Source organism: Ciconia boyciana, chromosome 8 (genome assembly GCF_034638445.1).
Source record: "Ciconia boyciana chromosome 8, ASM3463844v1, whole genome shotgun sequence".
NCBI lineage: Eukaryota > Metazoa > Chordata > Aves > Ciconiiformes > Ciconiidae > Ciconia > Ciconia boyciana.
This window is the reverse complement of record NC_132941.1, coordinates 32,796,847-32,820,333: the sequence shown is the minus strand read 5'-3', so window position 1 is coordinate 32,820,333 and position 23,487 is coordinate 32,796,847. Positions and strand designations below refer to the sequence as shown.

General features: G+C 37.3%; 1 protein-coding gene across 1 annotated transcript in view; it reads left to right on the top strand.

The window, feature by feature from the left end:
• The window catches only part of CABCOCO1 (ciliary associated calcium binding coiled-coil 1), a 52,285-nt gene extending 31,596 nt beyond the window's left edge, over nt 1-20,689 (top strand). Inside the window, exons 9-11 of the mRNA XM_072870403.1 lie at nt 17,050-17,172; nt 17,575-17,715; nt 20,446-20,689. Coding sequence (XP_072726504.1) covers nt 17,050-17,172; nt 17,575-17,715; nt 20,446-20,523 — 342 coding nt within the window. The 3' untranslated portion in view covers nt 20,524-20,689. The remainder of the gene's footprint in view (nt 1-17,049; nt 17,173-17,574; nt 17,716-20,445) is intronic.
• The last annotated feature ends 2,798 nt before the right edge of the window (nt 20,690-23,487 follow it).

Sequence of the window (23,487 nt, the reverse complement as noted above, 5' to 3'; positions counted from 1 at the left end):
TAAGACTTCATATTCAAAACATTTTAACTAATTTTGCTTTGTAATTTCTGTAGTAAATTAAGGACCATAGTTTTCAACATTGAGAGAAGGTTGCTGCAGTATTTCTGCAATATAACAGGAATTATATTTGTTAATATACTTTGGGAGCATTTAAATTCTAATCACACAGATGAAAGGAAATTTCAAGTAATGGCAAGTAAATTTAAATTACACAGCAGCAAAGACTTTCATACCTTTGAAAATATTTCAGCACCGGCTTTTTTTTCCACTCACTTTGATTATCCATGATCATAGCAGCAGAATTCTATTGCTGTTGCCATAATTTCTAAAGCATAACTGTGCTAACATGAAATATGTATATATAGGTATATTTGCCAACTTGTTTTAATCTTTTCATTCACTTTCCACCTCATGTACTGGGAGGGGCTGCTGATCAGTACACTGGCTGAAGGAAAATGCAGAATTGTTGCAGGAGAAAATGGAGATACGCAGGCAACATTTGCAGAAAAAGTAAGCTTTTTTACTGTGGCTTCAGAGTGAAGAAAATTAGGTTTCCATCCCATAAAATCTGCCTCTTAGACCTCTGGGATCCCTCAGTACGCTAGCCAGCATTTGCTGGCCATGCACTTGCAAGTGTCTCACAAGCACTGTGTAAAAGAGTATTTTTATGCCACATAAACTTGCCAGGTTTGCACCCATTGAACATTACTCTGGATCAGGCCTCATAAGCTATGGATGTCTAGTAATTTAATTCATATAGCTTGGCTCCTTCTGCAAGCCGGGTCTTGACTAATATAAAAAGCTGCAATACAAGACACTTAGTGAGCATGGGAGGGAGGAAGATTCTGTCCAAGGAAGCATTTTCCTACCCTTCTCCAGCTTGATGTCCTCCTGTCATGAGACTTTCCACCTCTTCAGTAGCACCTGCTTATTGTAAAAATGCGAAGGGGGGACTAAGCACCACTGTGACCAAAAATAGGATTCCCCAATTTTTTTTATTGCCATGTTTAACCTCTGTTCCTTTAATCATATGCACAGCAGGAGAAAGGGGATGTGCTTTAACAATTTGTCAGGTATTAAGCAGTGCAAATTTTTAGCTAGAAATCATGCTATCAGTTGGAAGTAAACAATAAGGCCACATATATTTAATTTTTAATAATTTTTTAGTTATGCTATTCTTTTAATTACATCAATCAAGCAGGCTCCAACACTGCAAGCCTTAGGGCTTGAAGTGCAATTTCAATGCTTTGTAATAAATTTGCCGAACTTTGGAAAAAGATGAAATGGCTTAATATTAAACATTTGCTTGATTTAAATTTTACTAACCCATGCACTTTATAATTCATTTTTTTTCAGTGCAATGTACTGCCACAGCAGAATGATCATAATAGTAATTGTGAGTAAGCGTTCCTTTTGCATGCAGGTTTTGCTTATAAACTAGATGAATAAAGGGGCCTGGAGTATCGAGGGAATGCTAAAGATCTACAGAGCCTTTCACTTCAAGGTCATTGGTTCAAGCACACATTATTAAAGACAGAAAGTTAACATCTGACTGCTGCTTCATAATATACATGAAAAGAGTTAGTGGTGTCAGTGGCGACAAGGAAAGGATACAACCAGTTTAATAACAAGAAAAGAGGTAGGACTAACGCAAAAAAGATTAATCAGGAGATACTGAATTTACCAGGCTCCTGTCTTCCCCTGCATGCAGGCCTAAGGGCTGTATTCATTCTTCAGCCTGTGAAGGTTAGAAAGCTTGTAGCCACCCTACTTGGTCTCATTTGATGTCACAAGCTTAATTGAGTTGAGTCGGAAAGGATCCAAGGAAAAATCAGGTAGAAGATGGTTTGATGATGAAGTAATAGTGAACCTGGTTTGATGCTGCTAGGGCACTGCACAACAGGCTCTTTGACGAAAGCTGCAAAACTGATATCCTGACCACTTGCCATTACCTCAAGCATATAAATCACAAGCAGAAAACTGTTGGCCATGGTGCCCTCATGCCTGCCTTCCAAGCGAGTAATTACAGCCTGCCAATGTTAATTCCCCAGTAAAGTTAATCGAATGAGGTACTCTCTTTCTTGATCAGCTGTGCAGCATTATTGTTGTTTAAGGCTTTTTTAAAGAAGTAGTTGCTTTTCATTGATGTGATCCCTTTATGTGAGACCTCTAAGAAGATTAGGTGTGTTTAGAGGAAGGAGTGTGTGTAACATGGAAGTGATTTTTATTAGCCATTTCATATTTAGTTGTCAAAATGAAGTAAATTGCTTCTGTCTACTGTTGTAAAAAGTGCATTATTTTTCCCTTTTGTTCTATGAACCACTGAGATTTTAAAGGGTACTGTTCCATAGCTGTCTTTTCTTTTCCTTTGGTCTTCTTGTTGTCATTGTTTATTCTGAAATCTGGGCTGAGACTGGACCCAGGATGCCATTGTTCAATGTACATGGATTTTAGTGAAATAAATTATTTCAACCATTGTAAAAGAGCCCTATGACTTCTCCTTTCCATAGTGGCTTTACTTATGAACATATACAAAAGTAAAAAAAAAAAAAAAAAGCTTCACATAGGTAGCTACTTTATTAATAAGCTCTCTTAAAAACATTTTATGAGTAAGAAAGGAAATAAGGTGAGAAAGACTGGAGAAGGAGAAACTCAGCCTTCTAGACAAGGGGAGATACAAAGGAGTTTGCAGGAAAAATATAGAGATTTGCAACCCCGGCTTGGTTTGGTTTGTTTGTTTTGCCCTTTAGCCCTTGTTACTTGTATACTTAAAGTTTTTATACCTTTGGAAGAGGTTTTAGTCACAGGTTTTTTTATGGTTTTAATATGTGTATACTTTGAAAATATTTAGTTATATTTTATATTTAATGTGGGATTTTATTTTTATTCTCAACACTTGTCTGGAGCAGAAAGCATTTTTTAAAGAACTCTTACCCATCTGAGCCATTGAATTAGTCTAATGTAGCAGTTGTTAATTTATAGGTGGTTTCACTTAATTGTAACGGGGAAATGCTACTGGAAGATTTTGTAATACAATTTTATGAACGAAATAGTGGTTTACTTGTAAATAAGTATGTGATGCTCAATGAAAGGATCTCTGGAACTTGCCTGAATTTTTCATTCAATAACCTTAGCCCATGTTTGTTTCTATGAGGAAAGTGAAGTTCCAAGCATTTCATTGAAGAGGCTAGATGACTCTTTGAATTAATATGTCATAAAGTTCTTTGTAAAAAATATATTTCAACCTCTAGGTATTCACATATTGCAAGAGTATTATTTCTTTTCATAAAAGTTTCCATCTAAATTCACATCATAACTTTATTTTTGGCAGTGACAGTTTTTAAAACCTAATCAGGGTTGAAAAAAGGAAGGAGTCAGAGGTCAAAAATTAGACATTTTTGCAGTAGTCCAGGGGGAAACATGCATAGTGTATGTCAGTGCTCTTCCTGAAGGAAAACATGGTAATTAATCTTTCACTTTGCACCTTGTTTTTTTGCCTCCAAATTTGAATACAAAACTTTTTTGACATAAAAATCAATTAGGATTTAAAATTGTTGTCATCTCTGCAAGAAAATGACACAGACTTGAAGTAATTTAAAAAAAAAAATTCTTCAATCACAAGTTATGGCAACCTGCAATATTTGGTTGGAGGATTTTTAGGGTTTGAAATAAAAAAATTGATCCAACAGAACTTTTACATTGCAAAATATTAGTGCATCAGCTTTATTGGAAAAAGCAAAATTGTTCAAATGACCTCAGTAAAACAATTTGGACTACGATTCCCGGAATGCTCGTGAAGCTGACATGTCTGCATGTTCTTAAAAAGTCATAATCCATCATTCTGATGCTAGATCGATGGATTATGACTTTCTGATGTCAGATCTGTGAATTAAGGCTTTTTTGAGTACAGCCTGCTATCCAATTATTGCCCCTATTCATATATTATAAATCATTATTCCTTCACCAGGTAGTCAGCAGTTTCTATTTCCTAACGTTTCAGAGCCTTCTTTTTTTAGCCATTGTGGCAATCCCATTGAGCAATCAAAAACGGAGAGTGCTGACCTGAAAAATAAAGCTTCTATCACAGCAAATTGTTGAGGGAACAATATTCATTTCTAATTCTTGTAGTTTCTGTTGAAATAAAGGGAATTAGATTAGATTGAAACAAATCTCATCCGCTTCCTGCACAAACAAGCAATATAATAAATTAGCACAAAAGTTGTTGGCATGTATTGACTTCATTTTTAAGCGCTCATGCCCGAGTTTCTTAAAAATGATGCTTTCTTCAGATAAGTTGATTTTTCTTCTTTTAATATGAAGACAGATCAGCTTCTGATTTAAAGCTGAAATTTGCCAGCATGCTACCTTAAGTGATTGTGTCTATTAGGTGCTGTTAAACTGAAGTTCCTTTGAATGAATTATTTATAGAGTAATAAACTTACTTCTAATGCAATGGAGTATATGATAAAAGTAGAAAATGCTTTACTGTAACCAGTTTTGGTGTGTCAAATCAAAATGCATCTTAAACAACTTTATTAAAAGATATTCAGAAAAAGAAGAGCTTTTTTAGGACTTATCATGCATCCAGAGAAGTCATTAAATGAAATGTAAACATGCTATGTTGGAGAGTTATCTCAAGAGATTTCTCAAGCTAAGGAAATTTAGGTCTAGTCCATATGTGGATGGAAAAAATCAATAGCATGATCTTGTTGTTTTTTATTTCATTTTGCTGTACTGATGGTTCTTCATTAGGATGCAGTTTTCACACTAGATGGCTGTGCATAAAATATGTCCAGTCAGTACATTGCTAGCGGAGTTGTTGTCAAAAAGGATGGTAATCAATGAAAGGGAGGGTGGTATAATGAATGTGGTAGAATTTGTCTTTTAATAACTATTTGTTCTAGTCCTGTGTCTGTCGTGAGAGAGCTGTCACAGCACTGCCTTGTGCCTCAGTTTCTCCTTTAGTTGAGCAGCCACATGGATTCTAAAATCTGTGTCCCAAGGACTGTTTCTGTGGCACTTTTCTGAAAAACAGATTTGCATATCTCGTGTTACCCCTGTTGCTATTCAGTCAAGGGTGTTATCTGAAACTGCATGAGAAAGTTAACGTAGTATTTTGCATGTCCTGTCATTGAGTAGTCAGGGGGGTAATGCTTTAATATGCTGTAGCTTAATTCTTCTTAATGGAAGATATTGTCTTGGCATATTCATTGCATTTCTTATTGTTTATTTCAGGAGCTCTGGACATGAATGGCATCCTTGCTCTCACCTTCCTTTTCTTGTTAACTCTTTTACATTTTCAAATTTTGACCGTAAGACTTCCAGGGTGCTGCAGAGTGTTAGAAAGAGCTGGTTTGTTGGGAGAGCACAGAAATAGATAGTCTATGAATGCTTCTGGAGAAAACATGATTTCATGGGCAAGTGCGAGCACAGCCATGGAACCACCATTGGGGCTTCAATGCCTTTCTTGCTTCAGATAGATTTCCAGTGTGATACAGCTTCAGAGCCCAATTCTGCTGATGGGAAGTCTAGCGAAGCTCCTTCTGCCATCCGTGGAAGTAGGCTCCAACCCATTTTCAAATTTCCTGTAAAATGCCGTTGCCCACTAGATGGAGACATAATATTTTATACGTTAGTGGATATACAGATGGTAATCAAACCCACCAGCTGCTGCCTGCTCTTTCCGGGCACCTTGCCAATTTACTGGCAGTATGTTGACTGGGAAGCAGACAGTGACACACTTTGATCGAAAAGCTTGTATGATGATTTTTTTTGTTGTAATATTATTGTTTTTTTAAAAAATGATAAAAGAGATCAAGATGTGTATCTTGATCAAAGGGTACTGCTGTCTGCTTCCCCATCAGCAGCTTCTAATTTATAGAAATCAGATTGTGTGGAAAGCAATCAGCAAAGGTTTGAGGTCTTTCTTGTTCTCACTGCCAAGAGATGCTGACAAGTGAGAAAATTAAAATCAGAGAAGGTAGGGAGAGAACCAGTAAAACACTGGTTGAAATATAATTATTTAAAGTTCACAATTTTAATAATTTTAGGGCTGTAAAAAAATCCAGTTAAAGTGCTCAAATTGGCTATCGCTTGCATTATAACAGCACCTTAAGATCTTTCTCTGATGGACAATGTTGCTTTGAGACTAATTTACCGTTGAGAGACAAATATATCTGTTAAGTTACTTGTCATGGAGAAATAACCTGTCTCTGGTTTTGGGGCCAAGTTTTTCAAAGGTGTCTCCTATCAGCTCTATTTCTTCCACACAGAGCTGTGCATCCAGGCTGATTTATTAGAGTGTATACATGATATAATGAACACCTGCAAAGAACACTTAAACCAGTCAGTCCTATAAAAGTGAAGATAGTGTGTGCAGAGGGACTATCCTGAAAATCTGTCTATTATATTTGGTAAGTTCTTTTCTCTTTCGGGTCTCTAGTAGGGTCTTTTCTCTTTTCAGCTCTTGGTATCAATTCCTTCTTTAAAGCCATTTTTTGTTTGGGATTTTTTAGTCCTTCTAGGCTTAAACAACAATTAGCAATTACATATATATATATGTGTGTGTGTGTGTGTGTGTGTGTGTATATGGATTGTGTCAGCTGGAGAAAGACTGTGTTTCAGTGCCTAGGTGAATATTTCTGGCCAGCATAAAAACACAAACCCAGTGGCAGTGGTGAGAGTTGCTTCACATTCTGCCGAATGTTAAAATCAAAATAAAGAGTCATATGACAGGAGGACCTAGGATATGTGACATTTTGTCTGGATGGAGCAAGGGATTATCAGAAGTAAATAGCCTGACATAGATAAGGAAGTGAATAGGGCCCACCTCCAGAAGTCTTTAGAGTGCCATCTTTGATATGATCTTCAGGTTATGAATCTATCGGAAAAGTAAGTTAAAATCTTGGTTTGGTGACAAGAGATACTGTTGAAGCCACACTAGACATTCAGCTACTTCGTGCAGTCTGGCATGCTTGGCAGTTGGGGCCAAAGGGGAGTTTGAGACTAGAATAATAAGTGTTACAGTTCAGCATTGCACTCTGCTGCCGGAGTGGTGAAGACGGATCTGTTCAGCCTCACTGCTTCCCCTCCACATGCGAGACATTCAGCTCTGTGGTTAGCTACTTCCCATCGCTCCTGCTCTCTTCCTCTGCCCATTGACCCATGCTTTTCCCCTAGCTGCTAAGTCTTTCCTTCCACAGGACCAATTTAATTCCTGTGTCCCCATCCACCCTGCCTTTCTCTCCATTGCCAGATGAGCTTTCCAGCCATTAGTGATTTTTCTACCCTCTCCTCAACTTCTTTGCTTGGCAATCCAGGCACATTTGATGTTCCTGATAGGTGTTTTCTTCTGAGAGTCATATTGAAAGACAGCAGCTTCAGAGTAGGCAATATCATGTTTCTGGGTATAGCTGTGCATTCTTAAAAGAAGGTGCTGCTGTTTGGCGTTTGCTCCCTCTAGATAGTTATTGTGTTGCTATTTAGGAAAGCTGCCAGGGAAAAGGTGCTGCTAAAAGAAATAAATAGATATATCCCTTTGACATCATTGCTTCATTTTTTTCCGTCAAAAGCTGACCATCACAGACACATTGTCTTTATCTCATCAGGCAAACTGTGTGCAAACTTTGTGATCACACTGTCTTTGCCTATTCTTGTAGAACAGAGTTTCTCAAAAAGACAAAACACAGGGGAAGGAGAGGAAAGCCTATAGTGTACAATTCAACCCAGTACCCTTCGTATTCACTTAGTCTATAGCCAACTCAAGATTTTCACTTCAAAGTTTGAAGCGTTTACTCTCAATTCTGACTTGTGTTGAAATTCTGTATGATTGTGGAAACCTTCTTTGAACAAATGTCAGATCTTTGTTGTGTGTGATTACTTGTGTGTGTGGTAATTTTCTAGAAGATGAAGTTAACTTGGAGTTTATAAGGGATAAGGAGTTAAGTGAGTGTTGGCTTTTTTTTTTTTTAATTTGGGAAGAAATTATTTGGTAGAAATGCTTGTTTCTTCTCATTCTTTGTTTAAACAAATTTTGAAATATCCATGTTTGATTATACGATTTGTCATGAGCTTCTTAACAAGTCAAAGCAGAATGAGATTTATGTGCTTTTCACCAGAAACCATTTCATGCCCCAACAGAAATGGAAATGACTCTTCTTCTCAGAAACCTTCCAAGTCAAAGTGGGAGGAAATAATCTGTAAGGAGATGTTGCCTTCTCAAAAACAACCTCACATCATCCAAGGTGTGGTTGGCTTTGGCAGTTTACCAAGAGGAAATTTATTAGATTTCAAATCACCCACCAAGCCAAGCTATGCTGAAACAAAGCTTTGTTTAACTCTTGCATTCAGTAGACTAACCCAGCCCCTGTCCACAACTGTATTTTTATTTAACGTGAATTACAGTATTATAAGATAGAGTTAAAACTAACCCCAGCATTCAAGCTGAGATGCAGTATGAACAGATTTATGCACAGGTACTGTAATAAAGAAAGCCTGTTTACAATGGGATATGAAATTCAAGTGTGATATAAGGAAGTGGTGGTTTCTTTTTGCCTAACAGGCTATGGTGAGAATACTGCAGATTCAAATTATATAGAAACACAATTGTAAAGAAGTACTGATATCTTAGGCTTATGTGGTTTTTTGTGTGTACCGATCAAATATTCTGGTGCTAAAATAGACTAGTTTCACGTAGAGAAGCGACTGAAAACTGTAACTCTGAAATTTGAGAAAAAAATTGGCTTACTTCTGCATTCCCAAATTGGAAAATGTATGTTAATAACTTAATTTTGATGATAAAAACATGAAAAATAAGTCCCTAAAATAGTGTCGAGTCAATTTTCTGATAAAGTAAATTTGTTTTCCCATTTGTGATTAAAATGACCTACAGTAAGATTTTTTTTTTTAACTAGGTGTTAATTAAAAATATGGAAATGGATTTAAAAAACATTGCAGTTCACAGTGGAAGAATTACCATAACTGATTTGTTCTCAGAGCCATGCCTGTTTTGAGATGTTTTTAAGATGTCTAAGTTACTGGTTGTTTTTCTGCATGATTGTTTCCAAAGCAAAATGTGATTCCGATAAAAACAGTAATTGAATTTACAGTCCACAGGACAAATTGTTGTTTTAACAGAAACTTACACACTCAGGCAAAGACTTTATGTTTTAGGTCTAATAACAAAGAACACAAGCTCCCCATTTTTATGTGACCGTATATCCTGAAAAGTTTTCTTATATAGCATATTTAAAAAAAAAATCTATATTGTAGTTTTTAAATTGTGTGTGCAATTTTTTTTCCTCTTAGCTCAGAATCAATATTCTTTAGGCTGTTGTTTGTTTTTTTTTTTAATGCAACCTTTTAAATGTTAGAGCAGCTTTTTTCTGTAGCATCAGCTAGGGGTGAATCAATATAGACAAGCCTATTCACATCTAATGCACCTGATGACTGAGAGGAGTTTAGAGAGAGCTTGTTCCTTTGTCATTTGGTGGTGCGGGAATGTACAGAGTATGGGGCAGTTGTGTGAGGGGCTTGTCCATGACCAGTCTTGCATGGAGAAAATGCTGGTTTCAGAGGAAAGGGATAGGAAGGGAAGGCTGTTCAAGAGTGGTGGCGGACAAAGACAGGAGGTGGGACCTCTGTCCAGCTTGAGCCAGTGATTACACATTACTGTATCAACAGCAAAAGATTATTTTTCTGCTGTCAGACTTTCTCAGCAGGAGCTCCCAATCACTTCTTGAACCATTTTTATTTCAAAAGTTTATTTTAAAGTTTTCCTAGTTTTTTGGGAATCTTCTTGGTGCCTGCCTTTCATGTACATTGTACTCATGTTTAGTTAAAGCCTAAAGACTGTGCTTACTGAACTGAGAGAAATCTGGTGGGGTAACATGCAGCTCCCTAGACACGCGCCTGCTCTAACTGGTGTGTACGCAGCATGAGACGTGACGGAGAGAGACATGCTGGAGATAGGCATGTCTACATTAGCATTTTTTGGCAGTCTTAAGGCTGACCGAAAGCCCTGTGGAACAGTAATAGTTGGTGAGACATTGCTGCATCTCGGATGTAACACCTGGAAAAAACAGCCCAGGATAGTGCCAACAGCCTGTCTGACTTTTACCGTAGGCGCTCAGGGCTGCAGGAGGAATGTGTGGTGCTGTTAATCCCTGCTGAGTTTCTACAGTGGGTCTTTGAATTGAAAAGGGAATATTTCATGTTTCCCAGCACCAGGCAAACTGGGGAGCCTGAGTGAGGAACCCAGCTTTCCTAGGTTCCCTGTACTGTCAGTGGGAGAGGTGACAGGCTGTGCTTGCTGTGGTCCAGGGCAGGTATATTAAGCAATTGTTAGGTTCTTAATTTATCTTAGTTGCTCTGACTCCCTCAGGAGATGCAGTCTTCTTTGCACTTACTACAAGGAGGGGTTTAGGGGGTTGACAAAGCCCCTAAAGCAGGTGTGATGAATACCACTCCCCTAAGCAATTTAATTCTTATAGGCCATTTTGTTGCCAAAGGTACATGCTCTCATGCAAATTGATTTTCTGAGAGTATGAGACTGCAGCAAGTCTTTATAAAATGTATGAAGCCTCCTCCCACAAAGAGGTACCAAAATGGACCTGGCCAAGTATGCTTTCACATTTTTATCATAAGTTTTCAGCATTCATATCAGATCTTTCCTGATTAAATGATTTGGAAAAAGAGATGTACAACAAGGAAATGTAAAGCTCTGGCCTGATAAAGGTGTATGCAGCCAAAATATTAGGCTGCCGGTTGTGCATTGGGTTCAACACAACTTACTTTCATGGCTTTCTATGTGATCACATGACTAATTAAAAAAAGCCTTACTTTTTTTAGTATTTGTAGATCCAGCTAGGTGGTTACTGTGGGAAAGATTCTTGCGGTTTTTGCGGTTTTTTTAATGGCTTTAGATCCCTGTTGAGTATAACTGTACAGCCAGAATAGGAGCTGCCTGCTCTTTGCTTGTTTGACGGGTGCCCTTAAAGTGGAAAGGGGGGGCTGACACTTCGGAGAGTCCTGACATGCAAGAGTTGCACTTTCAGGTACTAAAAAAAAATCCTTCACCTTTCCTCAAAATCTGTATGCATTGGTTTTAAAAGGGTTTTGTTAACCTCAAGCATTTAAAAAGGCGAGGTAGATCCCAAAAAATCATGAGACTTGCTTAAAAATAATTGTTGTTTTGTTCCTTTTGCTTGCAGTCTACTTTTTGAGCTTTCAAGATTTATGTTTTCAATCTTTCCTCTGCAACCATAAGAGCTAGACACTAACTTTATTTTTAAATGAAAGCTGAGATTCTCTTGTAATCCCATCATTCTAGGAGATTTGGCAATGCTAAACACATGGTGAATTTAGAGTGACCATTCCAAGGTGAATCATTTAGTGATATGTCCTCAGCATGAAAGCCAACTGGGGATTTTTTTTTTTTTTTTGATGTCTCTTATTTTGTCTTTCTAAATAATCTGTGAATTGGCAGTAATAATTGGAAGCTTGGTAAAAGCAGAAGTAGATGACTGCAGCCCGGTAAAATCCGTATTATTTTTTTTCTGGTATGTTAGGATATTCTTACAGAATCTAGGTATTAAGGGCATTCTGCATTAAGATATCTCTAGAGAGGAAGGCTTTGGTTGTTTTTGTAGAAGCACCCTTTTCTACTCAGTCGAGCATTAAAATTGGCAGCAGTTCCTGGAGTAACAAGAAAATCCTGGTGGTTGCCCTCATATAGTTACTGAGAACAGTAAGAGGATATGTAAAAGCTTTAACTCCAAGGAAGAATATTTATAACTGTGACAGTGTGTTTCCTTACAATAATTTATGGGCAAAATGTAGGAAAGGAGGAACACAAGCTATAAATAATATTCTGTATGTAAACATAATGGCAGTAGCAAATTCTTTTTATTTAAAAATTAATATTGATGTTCATTAATATAAATTACCACATTTCAGATGACTCTGATGTCCTTGAGGCCAGATGTCACTGACTGATTTACAGCTTCCTGGGGGGAGGAGTAGATCCTGTTTTGTCAATGTAGGCACCAAATTGCTTCAGATAGCTATTTTGGACTAGATTAATTACTGATGTATTGTCAACAAAGTTGATTCACATCTCAGCTCAGAAACATGGAAAACTCTTGTTAAAACATATTAACTTGAACTCGGAAACGCAGGAAAAAGAGCATAAAGTATACCTTTGACTTACTGAACTTTTGTCTCATTTAAGGAATAGTGGTTTGAAAACTCCTGCCCAGGAACATGCACACAGAATTTCCATGTACATCATTAGCAACTGGGGAACACACGTCAGAGGCCAAGTTTAGTCCCTCATTGGTCTTAATTCTACTTTAAATATTAATACAAACATGTACAGTGAAGGCGTTCAGAAGGAAGCTCTATCATCTCAGTAACACTGCACAGATCATGTATCTGGATTAAGCTTTTGAGTGCTTCATAATATCCCGTGGTCCTGTGGAGCTTACGTATAGCATTGCTGCAAAACAGGATGGCAGATGTATTTGTAGAGCTATCAGCAGCCTCCCAGAAACCTCCTCACCTGTAAGAACACTGGTGGGCAATGCCTCAGAAGGCAAGTAGGGTGGATTTGTTGTGTTTGCATATGCTGGCAGGTTAAAGGGGGGTGGGGGGGGAAGGCGGGCTGGTTTGAGTCAGTGTGAGACAGTGCACCTCTGTCCATTAGTTATTCATTCAAATTCAACCACATGAAATACAGGCAGCTAACAAACCATATCTTCTAAATGCCTTTTATTCCAGCAACTGAAAGTCCGCGCATTTGTAGGTGTGCAGCTGGGCATGCTTAGCATGAATGGCAAACTAATGTAAATCCTATATTAAATATTTTGGTTCATAGTAAATCTTACATATGATCATATGTAAGAGAGAAGTCTGTGAAGGTCTCTGGTAGCATAAGGTCCTTTGGCATACAATTAGAAACTACACAGATGATATGAATACAGAGAATAACACACAGAACATCCTTTTTTAAATCCATCTGTCATTCATATAAAATCAAATCCATATCCATTGAAAGGCCATTGAAAGGCCATTGAAAGGCTTTGAAAGATGTTACAAGGCTTTAGAAATGGTCTGTGCTGATCATGGGATATTTTTTCCAATCCTTATAAATAATTATTTTCCTACATTTGGTAAGATTAGCTACAGAGAATTTATGTTAAGACTCTGTGGAGAGGAGTACAGAATTTCAGATAATATTAAGCTGAAAAGGTGGTTTTAAAATGTTTCTATGATATAAAAGCCTTGTATCAAAGAGGCAAACGCACCACCCCCTCAGTCTCTTTTCTCATCTATGAAATAAGTAAGCATAAACTATAAATTCTAATTTTCAGCAAGTATGTTAGTAAATCCAAACTGACCTTGACCTTAGCTTAGCTAATTTCCAAACTGATATTTATTTCCCGAGTAGATTGTTTCCCTTCATACCACATACATAAATACTGCAAACCTTTCCAATGACTTGAATTAGAGTGTAAGTAAATAGCTGGTTTTAATCTACATAATATTTTGAGAGCAGACGTTCTGTGCTATGACTATTAAGATATACCCAGCAGCCATTTGTATAATACTAAAACCTCTTACATATATTATTAAAAGTAATGCTATCAGCCAGGGCTTGTTTTATGCCACAGAAACTTAAATAATAAAATACAGTGTGGATAAAATCTGCAATAATAATAACTTAAGCAAAATTAATTTAAGTAACAGATAACATCTGGGGGAAAATGTAACGGTATATTGGTAAGTTATGCAAAGCTAATTTTATAATAACTACCACATCTGTGGAACTCGTTTATTAGAACACTTTACCAATCTTCTTTCCTGCCATTATCCTGTTTTAGAAATTTTCCTGTATACTATTTTATTGTCTTTGCTCTGCCTACATTTGTAAAAAGGTAATTTGCTAGCTCTCAACAAGAAGAGAGTGTGGGTTTATGTACAGAACAACATGACACTTTCTATACTTACCTCTCTTTAGGCACACTTGTACTAGAGAGAATTCCAGAGAAAAACTGTGGCATGGGGCAGTACATTGAGAACAATGTTTGAACACCAGCTACAGTCCTCAGCTGCGACTGCGCCGAGGCCTGATCCAACTGGGGTGGGAAAGTAAGGGTGACGCAGAATGATATTTCCTGCGTTAACCTCTGCTGACTGTTAGAGCAGCCTCTAGCCTGCTCGAATTTGTCCAGATTCAAGTGGCCTTTTGGCACCCCACCACACCTAGGAATTATAAGAATATTGCATTTAACTTCTGCTCCCTCCAGTCTCTTTTGGAGCATCCTTTTATCTGCAGCTGACACTGATATGCCCTCTACATTTGTGAAACTGCCTTACAATTTCTTTATGTTTGAATTCTCATGGACCCGTTGGACCGCAATGTGCAGGAAAATATTGCCAATTAATTTTAAGGCATTATCATCTTGCCAAACTGTTTCTCACATTTCGATAGTTACACTGATTCAAGAGGACACTTTGCGTAATACATCTTTGTCATAGTGAATAATGCTCACATAATGACAAATCTTCAGGAATTAAAAAAAGGAGGATGAATTTTTTAATGTAGGTCAGTGGAAGTAATTCACCATAAATTTACTCAGACTTCAGAAACTAGCAACATTTTTTAAAGCCACTGTAACTGTATAAAACTTACTGTGTCTCCTTCTCTGCTTTCAAATAGATTTTACTACAGAGCCATTGGTGCTATTAAACATGAGGTTTTGTTCAAAGGAAATACAAAGACTTAATTGTATTTTTTTAAAGGAAAGTATTGCATCAGAAGGATTAATTTAAATACGTTTGTTGGCTTCGGGCCCTCACCACAATTCATTCATTCTAATTTTCCCCTGGACTTGTTAAGGACACAATGTATAGGAAGGAGCAATGCAGAATGGCATTTTTAGGTCACTATATTTTGGCTGTAAACTGTAGTGCTGCTTATAAACTTATTATTACTCAACAAAATACTTCATATTCTACATTGAAGTTTCACAGTCTTTTAAAAAAACTTTTGGCTGAATGTTGAGACTATTATGGCTCATTAAAGAGACTGGTTCTGCTGTAATTTAGTTATTTCTTAATGATCCAAGGGTTATTATTAGACACGGAACAGATGAGTAAAGAATGGCTCTCTTTAAAAGGACGCAGTGAAGTAAAAATATTATTCTAAAACAGAACCTCTGAAAATCTTATCCATGCTACAAAACTGTATTTGAGCAGCCAGGAATTTATTTTAAAAACCCATTCTAGTTTTTTTACATTATTTCATTTTTTGAAATTTGGACTGGAGGGAATAAATGGAATAATGATTTAATCTAAATAAAGAAAATATTTTGAGTGAATAGTTAACTAACTAACCAAAAATGTTAAAGAAGCAGAAAGTAATTGTGAATTCTCATCCAATTCAGCTAATATTTTTAAAATAAGAAAATATAAGGTAAGAAATCAGAGAAAATGGAAATATTTGCTAAATCAAAAGAACTCTAGTTAAAAAAAAAAAAAGAATTTGAAAACAAAGCTTCTTTTTATTTTAGAAAGAATAACATTTAGCTCAACTTAAGGCTTTTTCATTTTGATGCAAAAACTTAAACTTTCTGGCCATTCCTGTTGTGAGTCTGTAGGCACTAGCACAGTGCTGTAAAATTTGAGTCACAACTGATACAGGAAAATGCTTCTATAAAATCTGGTTTTCTCCTCACTTAAATTCTGGAAATCTTTCTGTCAGCCTTTTGGGTTCTTATAAACATGGGCTAATACTGTCTACCTTTTTTAGCAAGCTCACACATGACAGGGAATCTTGAAGATAATGACAGAGTCCAAACATAACTTCTGAAAAGCTTTTAGGACTACAACAGAGATTTTTAATGCAATAAAGTACAATGGCTAGGTCTCGCTGTTTATTTTCAATTTTTGCTATCGCTTTTGCAAAGGTATAGAACTTTTAATATTTTCAGTATGTTTAACTGTAGCAAGTAACTAAATAAACCAAATATCAGCCTAGGTATGATTTCAAAGGTATGAGGAAATTAATTTATAGAAGCTGCAATTACCCTGATGTGAATTAATGTAGTTGACTTACACCATCCAAGCAAAATCGTGTTTGTAATAGCTGACTCAGAACTGGAACATCTGCCTGGTATTCTCGGTGAGCACTTGCCATTGTAGAGGCCCCAAACATACACTTTTAGTATTATGCCCTGTTCCTTGCTCGTTCAAAAATGCCTTTTGTCACCCTGTTTGGCATGTATGTCCTGTCATCTGATTTTTTAAAAAACAACACCAAACCTTGTCCCTTTAGAGGTCTCAGGGCCACCTTCTGCATCACTCACGAGAGCCCGAGCAAGGACTAAGTGCTGCATCCAGCTACTCCGGGGGGGCGAAAAGCCCTTTCCTTGTCAGAGCATTCCTGGAGCTTTAGTTCACACGCCAGCAGAATACCAGCGTGGTTCCCATGTTCACAGGGAAGAGAAATGGGACCAAGTTGATGAAGCAGCAAAATTTGGACCGTTAGCAGTTCTTAAATTATAGTCACATATTAAAATATTTTTCTTAGGGCCTTATTTGATGCAGTGTCACTACAACTTTACTCAGCTGACTCCTTTGAAAGAATACCCTGGTGGTCAGCTGGGCCCTTTAATTCCAAAATGCAACAAGATCCCTGTTCAGAAGTGACAAATTTGCATTGGGAAGACTGTGTGTTACCCAAGCTCTGTGTTTTCTAAACTTAATTATCCACATGAGTAAGAAGCTGTAGTGTTATGAAATTATGAAAATCATCTGTTTTTTCCAAGTATTATAAAGAGGGCCCCTTGAGATGCAGCTAGAAATTAAAGCTGATCTATAATCATTTGCAGTATGCTTTCCAGTTCTGAGCACCTGGATAGTAACAAAAAAGGTATCGTTTTTTGTTGTTTGCCAGCCATTTCATTTCCATTTTAAAAAATCTGCAATAAACCTCTGAGCAATAATTAAACCTGAATTACTTTTTTTTTTTTTTTTTAATACTGCCAGTATGTGATTGAACTTGCCCAACCTGCAGTTCCCCACTTCCCTGCTCTGCTGGAAGAAGGTATACCTTCGGATAGCTATTCGTCATTCATAATATCACCAACAGCTGCAGAGACAGAATCTAAGGTATAGAGTTTTGTTCCTTTTTTTTTTTTTTAAAAGCTGTTTTTCCATGAGTCTCCTACCTCATTTATTCCCGTTGGAGCCCAGTCACTAATGATATTTATTCCCCAGAATATAGCATACATTCTCCTCTAAGATTGAATGAAGTTACTTTTAATGCATTAAATAGTCAACAGAGGACATGTGAGTCAGCACCTCTGGGCTCTCTCCCCATGTGACTTCATAACCTCAGGATCTGCCTGGCCTGGGCAGTGAAAGAGAGACACTGACCGTCTCTGTCAGAGCAGGAGCTCTCAAAAGCAGGCTTCGTGTATTGTTGCATGGCTTTGGGCTGACGCTGTCTGGTCTTGTAGAGAGCAGGAGAATGTTCTAACTCACGTATTTCTTGTGGTTGGTTGCTGCTAGGGGTCTGATCAAGAGGGTTACCTGGAAGAGCCCTGTCCAGAGGTAGAGTCCTTCGAGGCAGATGCTGTGGCTGGTGTCACTGCTGAAGATCAGAAGTCCGCAGTGGGTGAAATCCCAAATGAAATTATTGGCAACCTTGAGGTACTATTACTAGAAAGCTATTCACTAATTCTGTCTATGGTTAATTAGCTAGCTCAGCCTTAGTGAATATAAACTGTATTCATGCTAAAGCTGGCAAAAAGCACATCCATATGCTGTAAAAATGTGAATTAGCCTCTATAAATAACTCCTAGTTTAGTCAGCTTACATGTGATAAGATAAAAAATATTCAGTAATATAACAACATATATCTTCAGCATTACCATGTGTTAAGAAACATGGGCCAAATCCTGCTCTCAGTGGTGTCAGTGATAAAATTCCTTTTCGGGGGTTCAGGATCAGCTGCTGTGATGGAGCATATGTAATGTGTGCCTAATATAAATTGTTAGATGCATCTATGTTACACATCCTTCAATCTGTGTAAGAAATAACACGTTTATGCCAATTCTAGACTTTGGTTGGTAAGTGCATAACTATACAAGAGTTGCCTTAATGGAACAGATCAGGCTTCAGTATGTTGTCTGCAGACTCTGAGGGGTCCATGAGTTCTTTCTATGGGGTTCATGAAAGGGAAGGAAGCTATTGTCAGTGGACTTAAATTTGTTGTAGGGTGATCTGCTTCTCTACAGGGAGGTCTATAAATTGAAACATGTGGAAAGCCAGCAGAGTAAATCATTGTTATTTTGTAAACTGCTCCCTCAAGCATATGAAATTATTGAAAGCAAACCAGCTAGAACTCAGTTCCAGCAAGGAACTGGTGGAATTTGGTCTTATTTGCAACAACCAGGTGGCATTAGGCACTTTAAACTTTTGATGCAACACATTGGACATTGTTGACCAAGCAGCAATTTATTAAATATTGAATATTGTCTGAAAATAGTGTGATATTGATAAATTGCTTTACATGGATTACATATGAATGGAGAATATAAATTGGAATAATGATGCCATCATTAGATCTACCTATTCGATTTCATATTCCATTTCAACATGTCTTTAGAAACAGGAGGGAACCTGGCCTATGTTGTCTTATTCCTGTCCCTACCTACAGAAAAAATGAAATGCCTGGTTTTGACTTTGATTTCATTAGCATCAGTCTAAGCTTTTTTTCTTTAAAAAAACTGCACAGATTAAAAAATGCCCTTTTTTTTTCTTCTTTTGCAACTCTGGTTATATACACAGAAAATAATTTCCTTTTAGTTTTTAAAAGTCCGCCACCAACGTATCACTTAATTTCTCAGTTTGTTGACCTCTGAGGTAATTTTATCATTAGATTTTTACCTGATAAATGGTCAAACTCATACCATTTTGTTGTTGCGTGAACTGCGATTTCACAATCTGCATTATGTCTCCAGGGGACATGAGGCACCTCTTGCTCTAGTTGAGTCTAAAAAATAACTTTTAGTCTGAAATCACAGTGCTGACACTCAGTGATCACAACAGCAGCTGTAGTGAGTATGGTGGCAGCTGATTTTCACTGAAGGTAGAATCAGAGAAAGAGGGATATAAAAACTGGAGAAGAAAAGGCAGCTGGGGTGGCTGGGAGAGGATTAGCCTCGAGGATCAGTGTTTCACAGCAAAGCAGCTAAGTATACATATAATGTAAAGGGATAGGGACATATTCATTGATACTTGAGGATGGATTGAATATGGTGAAGGCTATCTCTAAAGATACAAAGTTGAGATAGAAATTCCAGCTTTTTGATGCTAATCTGAGCTACTGAGAACTTTGAAAACCTTTTAGCTGTGGTTATCCATTGATAGGTTGCAGTATAGCACTAGTAGGGATTTCTAGGACTGACAAGCCAAAAAGTTCCTAAAATGGCAAGTTACTGCAAGCTTTTCTGGGCCAAATCCACTCACTTTATCAAAATTACATGAAGTCCATTAGAATGTAACTCTAAGTTTTGTATCAGTATATGTGGAATCTGTAAAAGACCTTTGAGCCTGTTCCCATTGTTTGAACAAAACTTTGCAACTCTTGGAAAGACTGTCATTGTACTCTTTCCATTTCTCATGTGTTTTTGCAGTGATGAATGCTGATATTGAGCAATATACATAAATTCCCCATAAACCCCCAGTATTTGTGGCCTTTTTTCCAGTGATCCCACATTTCCAAATGCTATAGAATTAAAGACTGCTACGCATTATCACTGCCAAAGATTTCACTAAAATATGTCACAGCCCTTGTACCTTCCCCACAAATGTTACTTTGCAAATTAAACACTCAGTGTCTACAGCAGTCTGGATTTCCAGAATGAGATACACATTCATAATTGTGTTTGTAATTAAGAAAGACAAGCAACATCACAGAAATATGGTTTTTTTATTGTTCATTTTCAGTAATGCTTTCTAATTCCAGCAGTGTTTCAATAAAATGTATTACACTACAGAACAAACATCTGCAGCAAAGGAAAACAGTGGCAACAACCAAATCCCAAAGCAATTTTTCTGATTTGGTGTTTATTGGTAAAGGCTGTCTGCGAATACAGGCAAATTAGCCTATCTCCCAAGACAAGGTTACATGAGAAATGGCTGTCCCAGATCACTTCCTGTTCATGGCAGCCATACCATACATCAGGATTGTGCACAGTAATATGATAAAGTGTTATCATGTAAGTACAGGCTGAAACACCGTTATGTCTGCAAAACAGGAAGGTGTGTAGGATAATGTCTGCCTTACTACACTACAGTGTGTCAAAACCACAAAGACAATGTGCAGCCTAAGATAGCTCCATCATAACCACTTTTTTCTTCTGATTTGCTTTACAGGCAGAGATAAATGAAAAGCTGCAAATGCAAGAAGCAGCTTATACTTTGAGAACAGAAAAATTAAAAAGTCCTAAATAGCCAGATAAGAAAGGTGATGTTGAATTTTACAGAAATTGGACAGTAGGGGCTGGCGCGCACGGAAGACTGGCTCCCTGCCTGAACGTAATTATTTTTGTATAAAGGAAAATGGTTCTGTTAACATTTACCTTGAAATAGTTCATCCCAGTTCCTCAAATTTACTGTGTTCTGCCAGCGTTGTTATTTAGTTTAGGCTTAAGTAGAAGATTATAAACAGAAGGATATGTAATTAAAGCATGTTGAAGTTCCGTTTATTTCTGAATAAAAATGCTGATTAAAAAAAAAGAAAAAGGTATAGTTTCTTTCTCTGTCCTTTTTCCAGCTGTGTAATATGTAACAGTTTCTGCTTTACACCTATGGCTGTTTTCAGGAAATTTTGCTAGAAGGAGAATACATAGGGAGAAAATATCATTTTGAGGCACTGTAGGTATAATAAGGAGAGAACTTAATTAACATGTAGTTACACACTTTTCACTGTAGTTATTTGCTAATAATATGTATGTTATTTTATTTTTAAATTGCTTCCTAAGCTTCAAAAAAAATTTAATATCTTACACTTCTTTATTTCCACCATATTAAAATTGCATAAATGAAGAGTTTGCACTTTTACCATCTTCCCAAGAAGCGTTCCTTTTGATTTCAGTGGAAATTTTTCTGGAATGCGTGTAACCTTTCATCTGAGAATGTTTCCATATTTTGTCAGACATTATAGAAGCGTTTCAAACTCAAAAGGATTCTAACCAAATGAATGACCTCAGAAGAACCGGTTTAACATCTATGTTTCAAAATCGTAGCCTGTACTAATTGTTGTGTTACAGAACTCTGTGCCCTAGAAAGCGTGTTGAATAAAAGTCATGCTTTCAAGCGTAAAGGCTGGGTTGGATTACATGTTGAGTGGAATATTTGAGAAGTAGAATGTTTTCTTCATTACAATTTCATATTTGTTTCCCATTCAGTAAAAAGTCAAGTTTTGTTTCATTTCATCCCCATTTTTTATGGCGATAATGAAAAAAGTTTGCACGCCTGGCTCAGCCCGGCCAAGAAAAGAAAATGGCTTGAAATGGTTTTCCTGAAAGGTCTCCTTGGCGCTGCCTGACTCGCAGGGGCGCAGCCAGACGGCGGCACTGCCTGCACGCTCGGCAGCCGGCAGCCTGCCGCAGCCAGGGACGCCATCCAGGAGCTGCCTCGGGTGCCAAGAGCCTGGACGTACTCCTTCGAGTGCGCATCAGGTATGGGCACGGGGCTCCTGTAAAGCCACGGTTTGAAACTTTAAGCGGGCAGAGTATTTTACTTGGTCTCATGCGTTGAGAAAAAGTCTTCCCCTGGTACGTGATCAGGAGAAGCAAGCTCTGTAATGATTCACTTCCAAGTTTTCTTGATTGCTCTTTCCAGCGCTGGCCAGCAGATTAGTGAGAGCTTCCCTTCAGCTATTAAAAGCAAACTGTTCTGCTTTGAACACTGAAGGAATTCATGAAGAGTTATTAGTTTTACCTTTAAAAAAAACCTTTGAAAATGTTTTAGTCTTTCAAAATTGTTAAGATTCCTGGTTATGTTCTTTGTTGTTTTATTGCTTTGAAATATGACTTTTTGTTATCAAAACTTTCTGAAATCAAAATGTCCTTTATTTTGATACATAAATTCATCTCCCAACACATTATGCTAATGTCACAAGTTTCCCTGGTTTTGAACTCAAAGGTGAGAACAGAACTTCTGAAGAGAGCTGTCCGTATGAAAAAGAGTATTTTAAATACTTTTTAGTGAAAATGTGTTATTGGCAATTTAGCATTGTTTAGCACTTCAGACTTAAATCTGAAGACTACAACATTCCTGCTATGGCGCTAAGCAGAAAGGGACTAACTATGATTTATGTTAAGACCAATGCTAAACAAAGGCTTTTGCCCATATCTCTTCCTCCCTCTCCCAGATTTTGTAGAACCTCTGGGAAATTTTAAACTGCTTTGAAGATGAGAAATTGTACATGAACATCAAATATTACTGCAATGATTTGTTAGCATTCAGTCTTAGTACATATGCATAACAGCTGAGGTACTGCAGAAATCCAAAGTGAAGTTCAAATCCCACAAACTGTATTTGTAACTATCTTTCTGCTGAACTAAATAATGCTACCAATAAAAATAGCCCCGGGGATGTTTTGGGAGTGGGAGGGAGGATGGTTAGGAAGCTGAAGGAGGGAGGGAAGACGAGTAAAACGTCGACATAACATCTCTCTAAACAGTCAGAGTGCGTGTTCTGACACAGCATATGAACATCAAATTGAAGAATCCTTTAATGTCTTCAGAATGTTAATATGAAATGCAAAACGTCATGCTTTGGATAGATGGGTAGGAACAAAATGTTCAGATGCAATATGGTGCATTAGGAACAGTCTCCATTCTGCATTCCTGGCTTTTCCATTGGTTTAATTCAGGCTTGCTGTTTCTCAGGTCTCTCGTGTCATGTTGAGTTACTGCTATAGTCATCTCTAAAAATAATTATACTGTCATTCCTGGGACTTACAGTTGAGGCTTTGGTATAACAATCTTTGACTTTTTTTTTTTTTTTTTTTTGCAACACTGTTGATGTAATATAGTTCTTTACAATACACATATTTAACGTAGTTCCTAACGAGTTCCCACCCTACAGAGCTTTCAATTTAAATCAGACAGATCTCATAGAAAGTAAGGAAAGAGGTGTTATGTTCTACCTTGTCTGCCAGAGAAGCAGTGGTTTTCCAGGGGACAGAGGACAGAGAAAACACTAAAGTTTTTCCTATATAAGGTATAATATTGATGCTTTTTAGCATCTTCGTGGTAAAATCCTGGTCTTCACTAGGATTTTATAATGAGACAGTGAACAATTAGTAATTATCCTCTAGTAAAAGAAAAGCTCTATTTTCAGGCAGTGCTTTCCTGCGTTATACTGACAGAGTGATGGAAGTTTAGAAGAGATAGAAAGCAGTTTTTC